General features: G+C 42.8%; 1 protein-coding gene across 1 annotated transcript in view; it reads left to right on the top strand.

Moving 5' to 3' along the window:
• Positions 1–23,154, top strand: part of USH1C (USH1 protein network component harmonin) — an 898,978-nt gene that overhangs the window by 638,257 nt on the left and 237,567 nt on the right. Inside the window, exon 16 of the mRNA XM_078681063.1 lies at positions 4,390–4,431. Coding sequence (XP_078537189.1) covers positions 4,390–4,431 — 42 coding nt within the window. The remainder of the gene's footprint in view (positions 1–4,389; positions 4,432–23,154) is intronic.

Raw genomic sequence — 23,154 nt, 5'->3', positions numbered from 1 at the left:
CTGTTTTAGTGTCTGACAATGGTGTGCAGTTAGTTTCGGCTGAGATGCAATCATTTTTAAAGGGTTGCAATATCAAGCACATTCGGACATCTCTTTATGAACCACATGAGAACGGACAGGTTGAGCGCTTTAACCGAGTATTAAAGGGTTTTGTTGCTGATGCTGTTAAGGAGAAAAGTAATTGGTTGAATGTGCTTAGAGAGAAGCTTTGGATTTATCGCATAACTCGTCATACCACCACGGAAGTTAGTCCTTTCAAACTACTTAAGGGAAGACATCCTGCTTCGGATATATGTCCCTGGTGGTTTAAGGAGAAATGCAAAAATTTAACAAAAGATGAAGTTGACATTGAAAGAATTGCCAACAAGGTTAGTTGCAAGCAAAGCAAGTCAGCTTTGTGGTACAAGAAAAGGTGGAAAACCAAAGAGCATAATCTGGTGGTTGGTGATTGGGTCAGGATCTTGAAACCTTTCATGGTCAGCAAAGGCATGAGTAAGTATGGCAGATCCATGCAGGTTAAAAAGGTTTTCAGTAATTCTGTCATTACCCAAGATGGCAAAGTTTGGAATGTGAGTAAAGTTGCCAAATGTCCCATGCAAAATGATGTACAGTTTCAGTCTAATGGTGATTTAGACAGTGTTGAAACAAACGATGATTCTTTCTATGACTCAGTGGCTTCAAGGGTCAAAGATGATACACGAGTCAGAAGAAGACCCATTTCTTTACAAGATTTTGTATAATACATTTGTATGTTGTTTTATTAATGAGGGGGGTGTGTTACATTCTGATATAGCTTTTATTTATTATTTAGTCTTGTAAGACTGTTCCTTTAACTGCATGTGACATGTTATGTTTCTGCTTGCGTTCCATGTTCTGAACAGAGTTTTCCTCATGTAGCATTCTGCACTTTCTGGCAGTTTAACCTTGATGCAGCTATACTAGGAACTTATGCTGTGCTGTTGAATAAACCTTTTAAATTCAAGCTGTTTCCTGCATTACTACATGCTCACTCCTGGAATTAGGGCTGGATTATCTTGAAGACGCCCTCAACATTGCCCCGTTGCCCCTTTGGTGCTCTATTTGGGCAAATAGTGAAGATTATCTCAATATGGATATTGTAAAAGATTGCCTATCTTGTGACCATGGTCTTAAAATACCATGGTTGAAGTATATTAGAGATTCTTTTCTTGCACTGGATTATGCCAATTTATTTGTGAACCCTGAGGCCAAACCAAAAAGGATAAAGTCTGGATTCAGAATTGTTTTTTAAATCATAGGCAGGTCTCTAGGAAGGCAGTAGAGTTGCAAAAAATAATTGTGAGATGCTATTGTGTAATTCAGATTTCTGAAGGGATTGCCCCCTATTTATCTTTTATAAAGAATGTTTATGAATGTACAATGTTGACCATATTTAGATTGGGCTCAATACGCAGGTTGCTTTGTTTCCTGTTAGGGCAATATTCCTCTTCAGATATATGTTCTTGCCCATGTGATGAGAAATCAGCTCAGTCTTTACTGCACTTTGGGCCTGATTCTGATGCGGTCAGGAAAGCCTCCTAACGGCAGTTGCTCCGTCCAAATTGGATCGGGAATGTGTCTTTCCAACCGAGGGCCCAATTACCATGCGGTTAGGAAAGCATTCCGACCTGGGGCCCGATTACGATGCGGTTGGGAACATAGGCTCCCATTGAAGTCAATGGAAGTCCAACTAAATCGTATCTGGAAGCATCCAGATGCATCATACTCTGTCGGCTCAGAGGAGAAAAATGTTATTTTAAGGTTGCTAGGTTGTGCACCTAATGTATACGATACTAACTACCTAGCTGATTGTTATCTGATATGCACTTGTTTTGCACAACAGTAGTGATTGTCATCTTATTTCTTGTTATGCTGCTATATTTGTACTAACTGTCTTGGGTCACCATTGCCTGCTGTACTGAGGTATAACAAAAATCTCGAACCTTTTTGATGATGAAATTTCAAAAGTAAGGTTCATGATATGTTTTTAGTGTTTTATCAATTTGGAACCATTCTTTTTGTATTTATACTAATACTTTTTTTATTCATTATGATTTTTTGAACTATTGTATATCTTTTATGATCTATTTACGAGATTAGATAAAGATTGAATTGAATTCTGTATATAAATGTGTGTGTGTGGGTGTGTGTGTGTGTGTGTGTGTGTATGTATGTATATAAAATCGCTCCTGGGCCGGTACTCAGGGATCATTGTGCGGTGCAGCAACGTTATTGCAACAATGGTGGTGGGCCCATCAACATATTTCAGCTCCCTCTGAAGCCTTGGTGACGATATGGGATCCCATTTTTAAATTCATTTAAATACACCTGCGATGTACATTACATAAAATACATACTTCCTCTTTCCTTATCATTGTACATAACTTTTATAACTGCCCATCTTGAAAACTGAAATAATCATCAAAATTAATTTTCTATTTAATTACAGCACCATCAATAATTGATTCCAACTAAAGCAATTCCAGTTATGACTGTGATGATTGAACATCTTTTCACCTTGATGTTATCACCTTTCAGATGGTACCAGCTTCCTCTGTAATCCAGAAACGTCTGTGGAAGAGATGTTCCATCATCATGATCATATTTATTTGAAGGCTACTTGGTCTGAAGTTTGGAATTGTTCGATGTATAATTGAACTGCGATCTGCCGGTGTCAGATGGTTTCGCTCTGTGCCTGCATAGCTAGAAAATAAGGCACTTAAGAGTATTGACATGGATGCCCCCCTTTACACTGGCCCATTTACCAAGTTGAGCAACAATGCTCTCTTGTCATAGTTTGTGATTCTTTGGAGTGAAATGGTTGAAAAAATATTTCTCCTATCTGCCTATCCCTGCTGTAACATATAACTTGATGGTTTTTGGATTTCACTCTCTTTTCTTAGCAGTGTTTTTGGTACTCAGTGGAGTACAGTTCATAGTGCCCACACTCCCAGCGCTTACTCCCCTCTGCGCCCCATAAACTCACATACCAAGGAAACCATGAGACAAATTAGTGGGAAAGCAGTGGTGCAGGTTTATTTTGCACAACAAGTGGACATAAGGTGGGTCATCTTACGGGCGATCCAATGCGACAGCCCCTCGCTGTCCCGCATGCCTAATGAGCCATTCTTGCACGGCGAGTCGATGCTCTGACGGTGCAGTCCCTTGTCACTTTCTTTCGTTCACTCCCGCCCCCCCTGTCAGGGCGGAGCGATGAGGCACACCCCCGGTCGGTTCAGGCCCCCCGACCGCCCGAAGGACTATCGGGGCGCCGACGCTGTTCGCTGGAACCCCCTCGGCTCCAGGTTCTTGGCTCGGGCACCCCTACTGTGCCAGGCAGAGGTATTGACTGTGTCCTTCTGCCACAGAGGTACCCTTACTGTCCATCTGCCTCCAGATCGCCCTGTGACTCCGCCTGCAACACAAAATTAGACCGTTAACAATTCAAAACATGCCTGCCTGCCGCTCTGCCGCTGGGTCTGGGTCAGGGAGGGAACAGCGCAGAGCAGCCAGGAACGCGACGGCAGGAAAGGCCGAGCCTCGCTGCCGCGCTAGATTTAAACCCCTTAGGGGCCGCCCCTCGCACCTGGTGGCCCGCGCCCATAGGACAAGCATGAAAGGGGGCGGGCCAGAGCTGGCGTGCGCGCGGAATGTGGGACTAAGATGCTGTCTCGCTTAGCTCCCCTTCGCGTCGCGCGGCCAGCGTCACAGTCCTGGTCTAGCCCACCTAAAATATTGCCTTTTAAAAATATATGCCCTTACTATGAAGTTTAGAACATCCAAGACTTATGTTGTTCTAACATCAATAGCGAGGACAAAAAATCTGGCAAGCAGGCGATAACTGGGAGTCAAAAAGCAGATTTTAAATACATTCTGAAACTCATTTTTCTCTTTGATGAAAGGATCACTGACCAGAAAGTATGAGGTTTTGCCACCTTTTGCCAACTTCTCAACATCTCTTCTGTTCAGTTTTTGGACTTTCAAACCTGACAATTTCCACTTCTTTCTTGGAGATTGAGTAGATATCATCGGTCCCTCAGCATGCTTGCTGGACTCAATTTTGCTTCTGGTAGCCTTTTAAGTGACATTGATATCAAACTCAGCTGAAATTGAGAATGTAAATCTATTCAGTTGAATTAGATTCCCTTCGCCAATGTAAGTTGGCCAGAGTGTAGTGTAGTTTACACACAAAGACCTTCTGTCCATAGCAGCCCCTCAGAAATCATCTGAAAAGTTCCACTGATCTGGATAAAGGATGCTTGTCTTCCTGTTTTCATTCCTCTCTGCATGTCTCTCCACCTCACTTATAAATTATCACTAGATATATAACTCTAAAACAAACATTATTAAACACTATCTATTTCTTTACAGGGCTTTCAGAAATATGTGGAAGATTTTGACCCTTATAGTATGGTAAGTGACCGTGTAAAACACTGTATGTTTGGTATATTTTTTGTCACAGTGCTTTTTTATTTAATCTTAAGTGAGTGCCACATTGTTTGTGGCATTGTAGTTCATCTAATATAGAAATGTGATAGAGTGGAGTATTTCTTGTAAAATATATTTTTAAACTGAAAACGATGTTGGCAGTGCACTTTCGATGATCCTCATTAATTGCAATTGCTGGTCAGATTGAATGAGCTATTTATATAAAGAGATAGCAGGTCCTCATGCCAACACCTCCTGCTAAAGTTCTCCTGTCCACCTTTCCCACAGCCTGCTGCCTTCTGCTCCATGTCTGCCTACTGCCCCCTCTTTGTGCCTCCTCTGCTCGTTTCTTGCTCTCTTTTGCCTTTTCTGCTAATTTTTCTGCCCTCTGTTTTGCCCTTTTCTGCCCAATGTTTGGCCATCTTCTGATCTGTTTTGCCTTTCTGCTCGTTTTTCTGCCCCCTGTCTTGTCTTTGCTGCTCGTTTTTCGGCCTTTGTTCTGCTTTTTTTGGTCGTTTTTCTGTCTTCCATTTTGCCTTTTCTGCCTGTTTTTCTGCCCTATGTTTTTCCCTCTTCTGCTTTGTTTTGCCTATCCTGATCATTTTTCTTCCCTCCGTTTTTTGCCATCCCTACTTATTTGTCTGCCCTCTGTTTTGCCTTTACTGCTCACTCATTTTTCTGCCCTCTCTTTTGTCTTTTTCTGCTCATTTCTTCCCTCTTTTCGCCATTTTCAGAATACCTGGATTTTTTATGGAGATCTCACACCCCAGCACCCAGATACCCCCATGGGTGGCATGGGCTCTACAAATGCTGATTGACTGATTGAAATATTTAACAACTACCTGATGTGTTATAGCTCTTACCGTACTTGTATCCCCTTTATCAGTCTAGTATTATTTAAAGTAATTTAAAGGTAAGATGCCTAATCTTAACATAAATAAAACGCATTTAACTCTATGTTCCCAAAAATCTTTAAATATCCCTTTTTCTACTTAAAAGATACACTGTCGGAGTGAGGCTTATATATTTCTAATAGCAAACGGTGAGTGATATCACTAGGGTAGTTTGTTCTGGCAGTAGTATTATTTAAAAAAAACTTTGAGTTGTGCTGGTGTCCAAATCTGAAGGTACACTATAATTGTGCTAATGCAACATTAAGATAATTTTTTACGGTAGAGTTTACCATTAAAGGGTGCCTGCCTTAGGAAGTCTCTTAGGGTACCTACAGGTGCATGTAATAAATTGTAAGCCCATCTAATTAAGTTCACCCAAGATGTAGAATAGGCACTAAAGAGGGTAAGTTCTAAGTATAATGCTTGTACAGGAATTCCTTGAGTTCAAGATATTATCTTCCGGAGGAGCTACCCTTTGAATACAATTAAAGTGGACCATATGCTTATGGGAATATATTAACCCTGGGCGTAGTGGGGCGTAGTGGGGCTCCGCGGAGCTACGCGGAGAGGGCGAGAAGCTACGCCCACTCCCGCACTCCGCGTAGCCCCACTACGCACCTCCCTCCCGCTCTCCCCTACATACATTATTTAAGGAATTACAGTGATTAAAACAATATTAAAGCACTTACCTTGTCCGGGGCTCGTCCAGGGCTCCCTCTTTGAATAGCGTCCTTTCCTGGATACCAATGCGCATGCGCGGGCAGCCGCGCATGCGCATTTCTCCCGAGAAATGCGCATGCGCGGGCTGCCGCGCATGCGCATTTGTTTCCAGGAAAAGGACGCTATTCAAAGAGGGAGCCCCGGACGAGCCCCGGACAAGGTAAATGCTTTAATATTGTTTTAATCACTGTAATAGCTTAAATAATGTATCTAGGGGAGGGCGGGAGGGAGGCGGGTGGCGGCCGACTCGGCTACGCCCACAGAGTGGGCGTAGTGTTGCCGGCTACGCTGTCTACGCAAAATGCGTAGAAGGCAACACTACGCCTACTCCGTGGGCGTAGCCGAATCGGGCGCCCACCCTTAGAATATATTCTAAGGCATAAGATAAAATGGGGGGTGTCTCTGCCCGATAACTATCCAAAAGGGTTTTGAAATGTCGCCTACCGATCGAAATGTAACAATTTGTACAGAACCTGTATGATCTATTGCTTTATAACAAATGTGCGAAAGATCTGATGTATTTTCAAGAACCTGGGTGAAAACCCTCCCTAAGTATGTATATGTTTTTACTATGTCCAGGGGCATTCCACCCAACCTCCAATTAAAAGGATTATACCATCTATTTCCTCTAAATGGCAACACCTTGTTCTTAGCGACATTTATTTTCATAAAGTTATCTCCTGCATACTTGAATAAGAAGTCAAGATTTCACTGAAGACCAATACGAGTAAACCAAAGATCATTACGTCATGAGCATACAATAAAACATTCAAGTTTTGAAGTGCAATTCGAGTAGGAAAATGATTAACATTACTAAAACAAGTAAGTAAATCACTATAAGAAATTGAAAATAAGATGTGAGCTAGAATACAGCCTTGTTTCAATCCATTTTGTGTTAAAATCTTAGGAGTCTATACCTTTACATCAAGTGGATTCAGGGAGTGCAATAATATGTCTTAATAAATCACTTGGAATGGCCAAACTAACCACTTTTTCTAAAATGTGGGTCTATCAACCCTAAGAAATGCTGTGGAGAAATCAACACACACAGAGTATGACTTGCAATTTAAATACCACATATTTATGGATGACAGTTTGGGCTATTGCAATGTTATCAGTCACTGACTGTTGGAATGTGGATTATTAGTAGTGGTAAATACGATACTACGGGCAATAATGCCATTAAAACAATATAGGGCTCCAAATAGGCCTCAGAAAATTATTCCCATGCTGAACTCTTGGTAGTTTGCCTGTGAACAGGCATGCTTAACTTCAAAGACAGGTATGTAAACCAATAAAAAATAAAAAAAATCAGTCAATAATTAAGACACAACACACAATAGAAATCCAACACTAGTTTATGAAAAAAGGAAATATGTGTATCTTTAAAATGACTCCAAAACAAAAAGAATCCAATGTAGGGAACCGGAGATATGAATTTCTAAAGATTTAGCACTGTACAACACATAGAAACCTAAAGCGCCTATTGGGACATCTGGTCACCCTATCCTGGGACAAAGTAAAAGTTTCAGGCCAACCATGATTGGGTCCTGCACGGCTACCCCTCGCAGTAGCTCCTGGTCAAGGTTTTTACCTTTTGACGAAACGTTTCTGGAGCTTTTCCATCCCGGGGTCCCTCAAAGCTCTCAGCCAGTCCGGATACGATCCGGCTTGCTTTGCAACAAGCTCTCAGTTAAACCTATGGAAGTCTGGCCTCTAGAGCTTTCCACCTGGATTAACCCGAGATCCAGACCGGCTTGCGGATGAAGGTGGACGGCTTGACTCTCATGGTTGGTCCCGGTCACCTTTTCTACGTTTGGACTTAGAAACTTTTACTGAGATTTTTTTATCCTGGGGTTCCTTGATGCTCTTCACCGGGCCGGATTGGGTGCGGGTTAGTCGGCTTGGGATTCAACCAACTACCAATCAAACTGTGGAAGTTTGACCTCTGGAGCTTTCAGTGGGGTGAATCTGGAGGGCAGGCCAGCTCACGGTTAAAGGTCGTCTGCTTGGCTGGCCAGGTTGAATCGGTCCACCAATGGAGCTTTTTTCAAAGTTGCTCCAAAGTTCTCAAAACTTCTGGAACTTCATTGTGAAGTTCCTTTGAGGGTCCCAAAGTGTCCAAAACCTACTCCAAGGGCCTGGAAGCTTCAAGATGGTCCTTAAAAGTTTGGCACTTCATTACCCACAATCCTTACAAATCCACTGGTAGTACTCCAGGCTGAGGATTCTTTGTGGTGATGATCCAGGTGAGCTCTGTTAACCTGTAGCTGTTAGGGAGTCCACTCTTTATTCCTTTTGAAGCAGGTTTGATCCACAGGGCTGTAGTATCATATTGTGCAGCACATGCAGTGAGTCAGAGTGCCGGGCCTGCTTAGTGCTGATCAAACTTCTCATCATGGACCATTCTTATTTCTTTAGTTTCAAGCAGCAAATCTGAGAGGCACTGCCCCTCTCAGATATTGTTTTCACTGTTCTCTGGGGTCACACCGAAGGCACTCCTGTCCAATGAGGTGATGGGCAACACCTCAGAGCATGACTATTTCCTCCAAAGTGTGGAACAATGGCCTCCCAGAAAGCACTATTTCTCCAAAATTCAATATGGCTGAAGTATCAGCAGAGAGGCAAGAACTGGCTAAACCAACCTCTAGGATGGCTCATATCCATAGATTCCCTCTCCCTATCATTTACACATTCCTTCCTCAAGCCTGCCATCTAGCTGGGATCAAAGAGTAGGGGTGTAAATGAAACTGGCTTCTTCTGCTTGTCTCCTCCCTCTTTTGAAAATCATAGTTTACAACCCCTTCCCCGTGCTCTGGCATTCCTATGCAGCAGAACCCTCTCCTCCCAGAATGGCTCTTTCACCCCAGGGGCTACTTATTACCTCATCAAAGCAGCCTGGCTAATCCGCTTAACTCTGACCAATCAGAGCAGATCACTGGAAAGCTGAATTTTGGCTTACAGACAAGAAAGTCTCATAACTTCTTGTCTGTACATTTTAGAATAAATTCAACAATAGCATAATTTTGGATTTAGCAATACCATTCTAGTAAGTCCTAGAATGTCATTTTTCAGTGTTCCCTGGCGGGATTATTACTTAATACCTTCTTGCCATGTAAATCTGTATGGCTGGGGTATCTGCAATTCAAAAAATGAACTGGGCAATTTTCTCCAACACCAGGGCTTATAAAACATCTTTTATAAGGACCCTGCCTATAGCAACAGGATCCCCATCCCTAGGAGACTTTAGGGGTTCTGAATATGAAAAAATATTGCTGATCCTCACTCCACAGTGCTCCTAGCGCAAAAGTCAATTTTGGAAGCATTTTAAGACAATATGGAACGTGAAATATGCAATTTCACTAAACCCAAGACATATAAAACCTATTTTGTAAGGGTCCTCCTTTTGAGTACCTGACCACCACCACTAGGAACTAGGACAACTAGGCGAGACCCTGGGGGTACCTAATATGCCAAAATATGGTAGTCTACTAATTTCTAAGTCTACCAAACACCTAGTCGAATTTAGGCACATTTTCCATGTTAAAACTGACCTCAGACCTCAGCAGTGCACACATGCAAGTGCAGAAAGGACTGCTGGCTTCTAAACTGCCCTATTATTTACTAGGGATTTAAAGGTGGTTTTGATCCCCTGTGTTGGGTTTTGTACTAGGGCCTTATAGGGGAGGTCATGCCAATCATAGGGGTACCCTAACCCATAGTGTACCCTAGTGTATGTAGGTCTTTTCACTGTATTCTATGTGTGTTTTAGTATAGCACTGGCCCTGGCCCTGGTTAGTCAGAGCCCTGGGACAGTCAGAGTCAGTTATTTCCAGTACCAGTCAGCAAAAAAAATGGGGATGCCCAGGGCACAGGATGACTTTGCAAAATTGACTGCTTGGGTCTAAAACCCACCTGAACTAACGGAATTACACCCATCGAGTATCACCATTCCTTAAGAAGGTCCAGAAGACTTGAGGGGGAAGATCTTCCCTGTTGTAGCTACCAGGGCAAAGATATGATAATTACAGAAAGAGAGACGATAACCTTTTTTGCGCAAGGGGACAACTATACTTCCTGTCCATGAATTTGGAATATGCCCCATAGCATAACAATATGAGAAAAGGGAAGAAGTTTACTTCATCTTTCTGGATCGTTGTTCATTACTTTTAAGGGAATCTTAATGGGACACATTGTTGTGGAGAATCTTGCTTTCCTTATGTACATGTCAATTTGTTTTCCTTTTGGTGGTATTATTTGCCAATCTAGCACATCAGACAAAATGGGGAACTCTTCTCAATAGTTTGGAACTAAGTTGTTCACATAGAGTTCAGAGAGACAGTCAATTCATTCTGATGGGGCATGTGTATTACGGTTTGATTTTTCATACTGCCTATAAATTTTACAATGAACTGCCAAAAGGTTTTCTGGTTTTCTTGTAAGGCTGCCTGGTGCAGATCTCCCCAGTTCTCATTCGTTATTATTTTTTTTGATTGCTGAACAAATATTTCTCCTTTTTCTTCGTAGAGCTTGAATTTCTTTAACTTTAGTGATGAAAATTTAATAAACTGGTACCAATTAAGCTTCTTTAGTTTTGCGAAAGTTCAGCATCCTGAGGATCTTGGGTGGAAAGTACCTTTTTCTTATGAGTTTTACACATCCTCTGAATCTCTTGCACAGCATCTGAAAATATGTCTTCAAATATTGGATGAGATTCCTTATCTTGAATGTGTGTTGATTCCACAGGGACATACCTACTGTATTAATGCTAGTTATGTTGTTAGAATATCAGATGATACAACCTTGGTTTAGAGCTATAATAGCTACACCATTTTTTCCTGTTAAAGTCCAGGAAGGCCTTTGTTGTAGAAGCACAAACTAAGAATGAAAAAATAGAATTTATATAATAAATCATAAGTAATTGTCATATAATTGATAATATAGGAACCAGTAAATCCTTCTCTTGTAAAAGTTGCTGGGACATCCCCATCAACTCTTCCATTTAGGATCAGACCATTTACTCGGTGCCGCAAATCCGAAAGCATTCTTCTTCATTTGAGTTGGGGATGCTCCAAGCTTCATACAGATACTTATTGTTTTGGGTCTTTAAGAAGGGATTTGTAATTTTTGCATTCAAATAACCAATTATTATCATTTGAGAATTTACTCCAGACTCAATGATAGACTGTACTAATTAAAATATCTCATTTAATACATTATTATACTGCAGTCCAGGAGGAACATAAATATTGAATTAAAATAAAATATTCACTTGATTTGCGGAAGAGTGTGCTCACCGATCTCTGGCCCGAGACCCCAGCCTGGAGCGCCACACAGACCCATCATCGCCAGGATCCTTAACTTCAAAGATAGGGATCTTATCCTGACTGAAGCATGCACCCAAAGATCCCTATCATATCAAGGACAGCCAATAATGATCTTCTGAGACTACACACAGGAGGTTCAAACTCAGAGACGATCATTTGTTGAAGTGAAACAAAAGCTGTGTCCCTTGAACCTTCAATATCGGCTGCTCTTCCCGGCTCGCATCTAAGTGGTGTTCCAAAATAAATCCATCTTCTTTGACTCTCCGGGGGCGGCTTGGACTTGGTTGACTGAAGAACGGCCCCTGAGGGCACGCACTCCAGCTCCCTCTGCCGGGACCCAGAACAGAGACACCCAGGCGGCGTCACTCAAGCCGAGTGGAAGGCACACACTCTCCCGGAAGGGTCAAGAGATGTGCCGAGCTAGATCAGACTCACCTATCAGCCCCAGATTGTATCCTAGAGACCAAGCACCACTGAACAGCTCCCGGGAAGATACAGGGCCGTGGCTGGCTCGGAATCCCAGTGACGTCTCTCCAGGGGCTTCGCACCTGGTCTCCGCAGATTCGTACCTGTCTCGGAGTCTAGCTCTTTTAGAATGATCACCCATGCTGCTGGTGAACTTCCCAGAGACGCAGTGATGGAACATTGTCTGAAATATTACCTTTACCATGACGTATAACTCTTTCCCTTTGCAGTGATACAATCCTTATGTAAGGAGGGTCCTCTCCATGCAACCCCGCACCCAAGTGTTTTAGTTTGGTTCTTTCTCTTTTGATCGTTGGGGCTTTCATATGCTTCCGTTATCGAAGTATATGGGGGGTGGGGGGGGACAGGGTTGGGAGGTGGGACCGCTGTCCCAATTTTCAGTTGTTGTATTGTGTCACCACACCAGCGATTTCACCCAGCAGCAGAATTATCCCAAACATTGCCTACGACCTAGAAGGGTGCACATGCTTCCATGGCCTGCACACAACATAGACGGCTTTACACCCGCCGCCTGCTTTCCAGGCCCCACCTGACCCCTTCTCCACCATGACAAGCATTTATAATGGCGGAGACTCACACCGCATACTGTCATGGAATGTCAATGGCCTCCTGGACAGGGTTCAATGAACTGCAGTCCTATGATATGCCTAACGTCAAGCAGCGGATGTAGTATTACTCCAAGAAACACACCTCATGGGCAATAACTGCCCCTTCCTAGTGCACTATGGCTATGCAAGAGTGTGGCAATTGTGGTTCACCCGAGGTTTACGGGGCATGGCAATACTCATGCGACACAGCCTTCCCTTTACTCTCACAATAGCCACTAACCTGGCCTCCATAGACTCCCCTCCATCACTACTTATTTCAACCTTAAATCGCACCACAGACCTCATCGCCTCACTACACCCAGGGCTGGCGGTAATTGGGGGTGACTTTAATGCAGTTATGCACACCACAGGTTCCGTCTCCAGCACAAGATCCACCCATGCATGACTCCTCACCAACTGGGTGAGCACCCTACCATATGATGCCTGGCAAATCTGGCATCCTTAGACAGAACAATATACCCACACATCCGCTGCGCACCACACGCATGGACGGATCGACCTTATCTTCATGCCTGCACTAGATTGCCAGAAAGTCAGACATATTACCATCCTCCCTAGAGGCATTTCTAACCACTCACCTGTATTCCTGAGGGTGGGGGACACCCCTGATACACTTTGCCAGATGTGGAGGATAAATGCCTGGTTCCTCCAGGACAAAGGCCTTAAGAAAACCATAGGTACAGAGCTTCAACAATTCTTTCCTAATAACCACAACTCAGTCCCCTCCCCAGGCACCGTATGTGAAGCAGGTAAAGCCACTATTCGAGGCTTCGCCAAGGGTCAACTCAAACTAAAATGTCCAGCTAAGGACACTCGAATCACTCTGTTAGAGGCCCAAGCGACTCTCCTTGAAAGCTGGGTGGCTCAACAGCCGGGCGGTGTTCAGGAGAGGCAACTCACGCACTTGCGTGATGAAATCAAGCAAGATTCATGGATGCCGCTAAGCTACTAAGGAGATCCTCTTTTGCCAGAGTATATGGGTGGGGGAATAAGAATGGGAGACTCCAACACTGCTTAACCACATATCCAATGGCTTATAGTATCATCTTAGAGATCACAGACCCGGAGAGTACCGTTCATCGCATACCCTCGATGATAGTCCAGACCTTTGCAACTTATTACTCTAATCTCTATTCCATGCAACACCCTGAACTCTCTCTCTTGGATCTACTCGCCCAAAAAAAACTTTGCCTCCCCTGCCTAAGCCAAGCGGAGGGGAAGGACCTTTATCTTCCTATCACCCAGGAAGAAATCCATGAAGCTATTTCATGCTCTGCATCAGGTAAAACCACAGGCCCGATGGTCTTCCACAGGAGTACACTTGTTCCACACCTACTAGACGTGTACGCCAAGGCGACTGACACTGGCTCATTCCTGCCAGAATTGGATGCCACCACTGTTGTGATAATCCACAAAACCCAACCTCCTTCCTCAAATTGCGCCAAATATCGTCCGCTCTCCCTCATAAATACGGAGGTTAAGATATTTGCCTTGCTCCTAGCTCACAGGTTGAAGCCTTATCGTTCCAAATTGGTCCATCTAGCCTTAGCGCATCGCCAGTTACTGACCCCTTATTTAGCACTTCTTCTCATTGACTTTGAGAAGGCGTTCGATTCTATGGACTGGCATTATCTGCAAGATGTTTTGATCAAGATGGGCATGGGTCAACTCTTTTGCAAACTAGTTAAGGTGCTATACATCCATCCACAGGCATGAGTGCTAATCAACGGGGCACTCTTGGACATGTTCTCCATTAAGAGGGGCACGAGGCAGGGCTGCCTCCTAGCACCCCTCCTATTCGCCCTGGCGATGGAGCCTCTAGCATGCCTTGTACGCTCAGATAACCACATTCAAGGATGGGAATGGCCAAAGTCTGACAAAAACTAAATCGCCTGATATGTGGATGATGTCTAGATTTTTCTAGCTAAACCGGCCCAATCAGGTTCCCACTGCCTCGAGGCACTATGCCTCTTTGGACAGGTCTTTGGCCTGAAACTGAACCACGGTAAATCCGTTCGGTTCCCCCTCCACTTGTCAAGTGACTGCTTTGACTGGTAATCCACGATCCCTTTTAGAAGGCAGTGCTTTAAATATCTGGGAATTTGGGTGGCCTCACTCCCTGATCTCGCCTGGTCACTTAATGTCTCCCCGGTGGTGAAGAAAGCCCGGGATGACCTCCACAAATGGCAGAAATTACCACTCAATCCCCTGGGAAGATTTGCCCTTTTAAAAATGATGATACTTCCCAAGTTCCTTTACATGATCCAAAACACTCCATTCCACTTTCTGCGCACCTGGTTCAGAGAGCTTGACAGTCCGACCACCAAATTCCTCTGGGGTGGGCGACGACCTCGCTTAGCCCTGTCCTGATGCCGGATTCCACCCTTTGATGGAGGAATGGGCATGACCGATCTGTACCTCTACTATTTGGCAACCCGCTTACTTACGCTCATGATTGGTTCAATGGTGTCTGGTTGGACCCAGCATTCTGAGTGGAACTTGGCAACCTGGGCTTACCTAAGATCCAGGCAATGATGTATGGGAGTACTATCTACAGAACCTTACCAACTGTGACGCAGGCGATTCGCCTGGCTTGGCAAGCCTCCCTGCGTAATACCCACTGGATGAATACGTTGACCCAATATACTTCACTTTGGCAGGGAACTTGGCTTCGGGAAGTCAGCAGATTGGAGGGATTCTGGGCATGAGTCCTCATTGGCATCTCACAACTCGGAGATATGTGGGCAAGCGACCATATCCGCACTTTCCAAGACTTGCAAACCCGCTATTCCCTACATCCCTCTAAATTCTATAAATATTTGCAACTACGTCATGCCCTCTAAATGCACATACCACAAGGTGAGTCGATCCCGGAATACAGTCCCCCGGAGGCGCAAACTATGACAGGTAACTTGGGAAAGGCGAGTGTCTCTCATATTTATCGCTCCCTCACTAACAACACTCCAAACACATTAGACCATTCAAGGAATGAATAGGAACATTGGATAGGACTACTTGAAGAAGAAGAGTGGAGAGACAAGCTGATTGCCCCCAAAACAGTCACCACCTCAGCCAGGCTCTGCCTGGTTCAGTGATACTATTTACACGCAGCCTACCTAAACCTAACGCCCAAGTGCCTCCCCAGTGTAGGTATAAAACCTAATTCATTATGCGCATGCTGCGATCATGATCAAGCAGACTTCTTCCACATGGTATGAGCCTGTCCAGTTATAGAAAGATATTGGGACTCCATAGAAACAGAACTGACAGAGATCCTGGGCTAGGAGGTCCCACATAACCCTCTACATATACTGCTGGGAATTATGGATGGGTTAGATGGCTCTCCGGGAGATAAAAAATTCCTTACTACTGCCATAATGGTGGCCAAATGAGACATTGCTGCTAACTGGATAAATCTCATGTCGCCAGGCTTGGCAATGTGGTGTAAGGGGGTGGATTGGTGCACAGCGCAAGAGAAGCCGATGTTTGAGACCAGAGGGTGTCCGGCTAAGCACCATCAGGTTTGGGGTAAATGGCTGGGGCCAATACAATGAATGTGCTGTATACTAAAAGCTGTGTACACCACGTGTGGCTCTATACAATTGTATGTAATAAATTCACCCTCCCCCAGAGATGTGGGAGAGAGATGTCCCACCACTGCTGTAATACGCTGTATTTGAGTATTGCTGGTATTTTTGTTCAAAAACCAATAAAATTGATTATAAAAAAAATCCGGAAATAGAGTGGTCACCTACATGTGAACATTTTCTTTGAGGCCTTTTAGTGATTCTGCGATTTACCTTTTTCCTTTTCCTCCTGTTACTCTTTTTACCTTAGTACCAACATCCTTTCTTGATGCAACTTCACTTCTTGTTGGAGTGCCTTGAGATAACTTGGGGGGATTTCATTTGTCATTGAAACATTTGTGTATGCTAAATATTGGATAGCAGGGAAGGTGAGATGAGTCCGAATGCATCTCTTGATTTGAAGATGGCTCTTTCATTTCATTTGATATCGCTTGTTTGAGTTGCAGTTAACTATTTTAGAGCGTTTCGATCTGTTGGCAATTCTGTGCCATTAGGCTCCTTAGATATTTGATCTCCAGTTTCATTATTTAACCTTGCAGCAGATATAAACACATTTTGATTGGTTGAATATATTGCAGTTTGAATTTCTTATTTTCAGAATTTGAATATGTTTTTTTCAGTAGTGTTAAAATGAATTCAAGTATCCTCTGTAATACCTGCAAGGGCTCAGAAATGTGAACATAATCCTTTGTAGGATGGAATGATGGTGAAAGGGAAAGGTCAGGCGAGCTCGATAATTCCACCTCAACCTCAGAGACATTACTTGGTGTACTATTAAAGAATTCTAATGTCTCTTTCAAAGGTTTATTACTTACTTTATGGGATACCGGGCTCAAAGCTATATCTGGCAAGGTATAATCCATTGGAGGTGTGTGGATTAAAACAACCTCAAGAGCTACCCGCTGTTTGACTTTATCAGTGGATAGACAAATGCTGTTTATTTCTATGTCTAATGAATCCTTTGACATTGGACCAGTCTTATTTTTTACTGAGGGTCTGATTTAAATCTTGGTGGTAATAGTCCCACTGTCGCTTTTCCGTTGGATTCCCCAACTGCCTAATAGGTGGTCCGCCCACTCTATTTAGATGCTGGCAAGTCTAGTGCCACCATCTCTGTCAGAATTTCTCACCCATGTCAACGCGCAATAGGAAAAAGCGCCTTTCAGAGGGAGTACAGCCTCTTTGTCCACCGGACCAATCAAGATGTGCATTCCCGCCGACACAACTGTAGCGGCAATACCTTCACACCTAAATTGGCAGATTAGAAGGGATATAAGGAACAAACTCACTTTTTCTCACTTTTACACTTCCATACTTCCATTTCTGCCATGGACCAGATCCTCCAAGTCCTGCCTCTGCTGCTGCCGCTTGACAAATCAAACCCTATCATGGCTGGAATAAAAGCTAAGCTCCTCTTTTACCTGTTACCTTTTGACTTGTCTGGGGACATTTGCTCTGGACTTTTTGATTTTTAAATCTCTCTTACAAGCACTAGCATACCAATTTGTAATGCATATGCGAGTAATGTAGATGTTTAAGAAATTTGAAGAAACACACCTGTAAGATTACATTGTATTTTTGAATTTGTTGCAAGTTGCCTTCACACAAAATAGACACTTACACAAAAAAGACATAAATCCAGAAATTAAAAAATGACCATGCAGGTATGTTCAAATAAATTTCCTAAATTGTCAAATTAAAAACATATGCTTTTCACATCATTGGGATAATTGCAATGTATATAATGTAGAAGTTGCACTTGACAAGGTGAAATTTTGTTTTAAAAGAACTGTAAAAGCAATGTCAGTTCAAAAGTTTTATCAATTGATATATTTATCAATTTAACATTTCCTCTTGTCTAGTGCATTTTCTGTATTTAATTAAATGTTACTTGTGCCATCATTATTTTAAGGTGCAACGCCTGTGTTTATCTTCATCACTAATCAAGTACAAATGAACACATCTGTGTTAACACTTAACATAAAAATATAGCTAATCCATTTGTTGGTGTAAGTGCCCATCATCATGATGAATGTTTGCACCAAATTTTATATGTCCATCACATACAATTATTACTAGTGTATGGAGTTTACAAATTAGACAATTTAAAAAACTGTTGCATTTTCTGTCCTCATTTTAAGTTAAAATATGCAAACCACATTTTAATCATTGACAGTTCTAGGAATCAAAGAATAGTAAATGAAAAAAAATTCCAGAACAAACTTGGTGAAATTATAAATATTTTTTATTAATAATGAGATACTTCCCTTAAATGAAGATATATTGTGTTTTCCAACATAAAAAAATGTAAAAAATGAAATGTCCCAAAGACGTTGGAGTGTTTCCCAAAACTTGCGTCCTAAGCAGACTGCCAAAGGGGACCTCCTCTAGAAGGTGAATCTAGTGGGGACAAGGCAGGTACTTCAAGGATCTTCCTTGGGAGGGGTGGGTTTGGAAGGGGTGGTCGGTGTGGGGTTGGGAGGGCTGGTAGGGCTGGGTTTGGGAAGGGTAGATTTGTGTTTGTGAAGGGTGGTTTAGCTTTTGGTAGGGGTGAAGTTCGGAGAAGAATTAAAAGCAGAACTAGGATAAAGGGTAGGAGGGGATTGGGAGAGGACTGGGTTTTGGACGTAGATGGAGCTGTGGTGTGCATGTGTGTCTGCTGTGCAGACCCCTCCCCGTACCACTACTACTTTGCGGTAGCAGCCGTGAAGAGAACATTACATCTGCAAAATTCCCTTTAAGTATCACTTTCTTCTTCATCATTGATTTATCATCTGGGCATAACAAAGGACATTGAAATATGGGTTTGGGTATGTGTTACCTAGTCACCAATGTATACACATGAGAATAATTTGTCATGCTTCATTTCTAGACTGCCTCGCTAGTTTAGTGTGTATAGTGAGAGCATGGAACATCAAGGTTATCTTGGATACTGTGTCTGTTATTAGGAATGATCGTCGCACGTTCGACCTATAACACATATGCAGGTGTGGCCACTTCTGATACTGGCGCATTTAATAATGCATTGTGGAGGCATAATTAGACACAGTTGGAGAACATTGGTATCCTGACAGTTTGTGCAGAACTCAATGTGATCCACTACTGCTGAGTACCAGAGGTATGGGACCGTCCATGTAATCCTATGAGACCTTCTGTAGTTATAAACTAACCTGGTAGGTAGGGAGGGTGAAATGTAGGTATATTTTAAACCTGTTTCCCGTTAGCAATATAAGATGTTTTCTCACTTTGTATTTTATGGAATAGTAACAATGCTGACAACCTTGTTTCTGATAATATGTTTGATTGTATTATCTAAGGTACTGTGCATGAGATTACGGCGTTAGAAATAAACATTTCAAACTTGCACATGTCTTTATTTACTCCTTGTTTTGGACTGGTGTAAGATTATATCGAAAGAGTGGTCTTTTTATCTACCTTACTTGAGGTAATCTAAGTCGCATGTTCTGGGTTGACTAGTCATTGGTGTTTTTTGCTATAGGACGAAGAACCAATGAGTCACTGCTTGCTAGTCTGGTTGGGGGTTTGGGTACTAAGGTGGGTTTTGGTACACCGTAATTCACTGAGGTCCTAAGTCTTTATGCACAGTTCTGTGTAGGAGCAGAATTCCTGCAACAGTAGTTACAACAAAAAGGCTCGATAAAAGGCCTAGAGTTTGAATCAGAATATGAAATTGAAGAATAATTGATAATCCCAGCCAAGAAAGGGAGCAAATGTGCAAATTTACAATGTCTTCGGCTGGGGTACTTGTTACAATAAAAATGTTCGATGAAGGCCTGCAGTTTGAATAGGTATATGAAATAGAAGAATAGTTGATCATCACAGCTAATGTATGCAGTAAGTAGTTGTGTGTATGTGTGGATGATGTGTTGATTGAGCGGAAAATGAATAAGGTGAAAAATAAGAGAGGCTGCAGATATGCAAACTTTCCATTTCTTTGTATGGGAAGTGGGTGTTTAATTTTCCAGTGCATATATATATATATATATATATTCGACTATGAGAATGGACAAATATTCACATTCTCCCAAAAATATGATAGTTTGAAAGCAGGCAAGGCGATCAACAGCTCTGTTAGCGAGAAACCCACTGGCTCAGCAACTAACATCAGTCAGGCTGAACCCTCATCTATCTCAGAGGAGAGCTCGCAAATTGATAGTGAGTCTGATACTGAGCAAAAACGCAAAGAAAGGTCGGGGTTTCGAAAATTTACCATGGGACAGGAACTGGAGGTAATGCAAATGGACCGAAGAATGACTCTCCGATCTGGTACCCAGGGAGCAAACGTAAACAAATCTGCAACAGGAAACGTGCAGAAAGGTGCAAATGTAATCAGAGGCGGAAACGCAGGAGTGAGACAGAGAAGGCAACGAGCGCGGTGGCAGCGCAATCAGGCACAACAATAACTGAAGCGCAGACAGTTATCAATTTAACAGACATTGCACCTACCTCGGGAGAAACCTCTATTCTATCTTTAGGTTTGTCCTACAGTGCCCGTGGTGATTTTGACTATGCCAGCACCAAAATAGATCTTTTTAAGTATGTCCGCAAATTGAAACTCAAGAAGTATTATGCCACCACAAAGCCTGTGGAGCCCTCTGCAGCCCTCATACCTGATTATCCTGCAATTAGGGGGATGGCCCTAACGGAGGAATTTATGGAACTCCAACAAGAAGAAGAGTTATCAACGCAACCAGTTTTAGGTTGGGCACCAGTTTCAGCTCTACAACCTACGCCATTTAAGCCCAAATCTAAATTCTGCCCTCTGCTAATGAAAGACAATTTGGACAGTTTTCATGACATGGTGTCAACGGACCTTAAAAACCTGCATGTTAAGATGGCAATGTCAACCAGAAGAAGAAACTATAGGGATGCAGAATACCATAAACTGATTAAGAAACTCAAGGCAAATAAAAATGTGATCATACACCAATCAGATAAGGGCGGCAATGTCGTTTTATGGAATAGGAAACAGTACATGGAAACGGCGTTGGGTCAACTTACAGATCGTGACTGTTACAAAAGAACTAATGTCATGGAAGTACAGCAGGCACATAAGGACATTTACTCCAAACTGATGGCGTGGAGAAGCATAGGCCTGCTCACGCTGGAGGAATATAAATATGTTAAGGTGGAATGTCCAACTACCCCTGTTATATATTTTATTCCGAAAATACATAAGGACCCATTACACCCACCTGGCCATCCTATTATATCTGCTCGAAATAGTATTTTGGAAAATGTCAGCAGATATATAGACTTTTTCCTGCAAGAACATGTCAAAGCTCTACCGTCATTTGTGCTAGATACTGGTGATGTGCTTAAAAAGATGTCCAATTTCAAGTGGGAACGGGGATACCTGCTAGTGGCAATGGACGTGTCATCCCTCTATACTAGTATTGTACATAGGGACGGTATTCGAGCAGTTGAGCATTTTCTTAAAAACAGACCCCAATGCTATCAGGAACATTCCAAAATGTTATTGGCCATGATCACACTTTGCCTCGAAAATAATGTGTTTCTTTTTTCTAATCAGCTGCTGTTTTTGCAGACTAGGGGAGTAGCCATGGGGGCCTGTTTCTCTCCCAGTTACGCGTGTTTACACATGGGTTACTGGGAGGAACAGGTCCTCATGGTGGATTTTAACTTGACCATGACCACCAAAGTCAAAACATGGTGGAGATATATAGATGACCTCTTTTGCATCTGGGAGGGATCCATGGAGGATGCATCTGCATTTATAGAGGAACTCAATGTAAACAGATTGAACAAGTTCACTAGTAACATGAGTGAGGAATCTGTTGTGTTCCTAGATGTTGAATTCTTTGTCAATAATGGTCAGTTGGAAATCAGACTCCACCGCAAACCTACGGCTGGCAATGCCCTACTTCATGCAAGCAGCCAACATCCTGCACATCTGATCAGGAGTATCCCCTAAGGGGAAATGCTCCGCATCAGGAGAGTCCGCAGTAACAATGAGGATTGTGAAAGAGCACAGAATACATGCAGGGCTAGATTCCTGGAGAGGGGCTATACTAACTCCTGCATTGACAACGCTATGAAAAGAGCAAACAAGTGTGATAGAAAGATCTTGTTGGACCCAGATACAAACCCTGGTAGGGTCCACAAACTAATATCACACAATGTAGTGCGCTTGATCACGGGCTACAGCAACCAACATCAGGCCATTCATAAAATTGTTAAACAACATTGGCCTTTAATTAGCAGTGATCCAGTAATAGGTAAAATGATCAGTAAATCCCCTAACAACACCTTTAGAAAAGCGAGGTCTATGCAGGACAGCTTGGTCTCAAGCAGTCCCGAAATAACCACGGGCTCGTGGTTGGATGGAAGCAAGGACTTTCTACGTTGTTCTTCATGTAAGGCCTGCAAGAATGGGGTTAGCAGATCTGAATACATGTCCCCTCTGTTTCCTACTCCTATCAAAATTAAGCAGAAGTTGAATTGTAGATCGGAATACGCTGTATATGTACTGGAATGTCCATGTGGTCTGAGGTATGTGGGCAGTACCAGACCTCAGGATCTTGCAACACTTGCGTGCTATCACCAATGCAGATCCTACGTATCCGGTGGCCAGGCATTTTGACAAGGTTCATGGTAGAAATGCCTCACTTCTGTTGTACTTTGTGATTGACACCGTACCGCCACAGAGAAGAGGTGGAGACAGGGAGGCCCTACTTAGGAAATTGGAGACTAGGCATATCATCCTCCTAGATTCAAAGATACCTAATGGGCTTAACAACAGTGAGGACTGTTATACCCATTTATGAATTGGCGGCCTGCTAATACAATTGGTCTAACATTATATTATACTAACAGTTATAAATATTGTTATTTGCTGATACTGAGTAATTAGCAGCAAACCTTTGTGAAATGCCCCGAGAGTAAGTCCTCCACATGTACTTTAATTACATGAAAGTTAACATCATATTCATGATTTTAATTTCACTGGTAGCACGTTCATATCTAATTGCATAATGTTATATGTCTTGATCTTCATGTACAATGAAGCTGGCGCAATTTTGCACAAGGTGTTTTGCCCACTTGG

This window comes from Lissotriton helveticus, chromosome 3_1, assembly GCF_964261635.1.
Source record: "Lissotriton helveticus chromosome 3_1, aLisHel1.1, whole genome shotgun sequence".
In the NCBI taxonomy this organism is placed as follows: Eukaryota; Metazoa; Chordata; class Amphibia; order Caudata; family Salamandridae; genus Lissotriton; species Lissotriton helveticus.
Note: the sequence above shows the minus strand (reverse complement) of the source record. Positions and strands in the feature narration are given on the sequence as shown.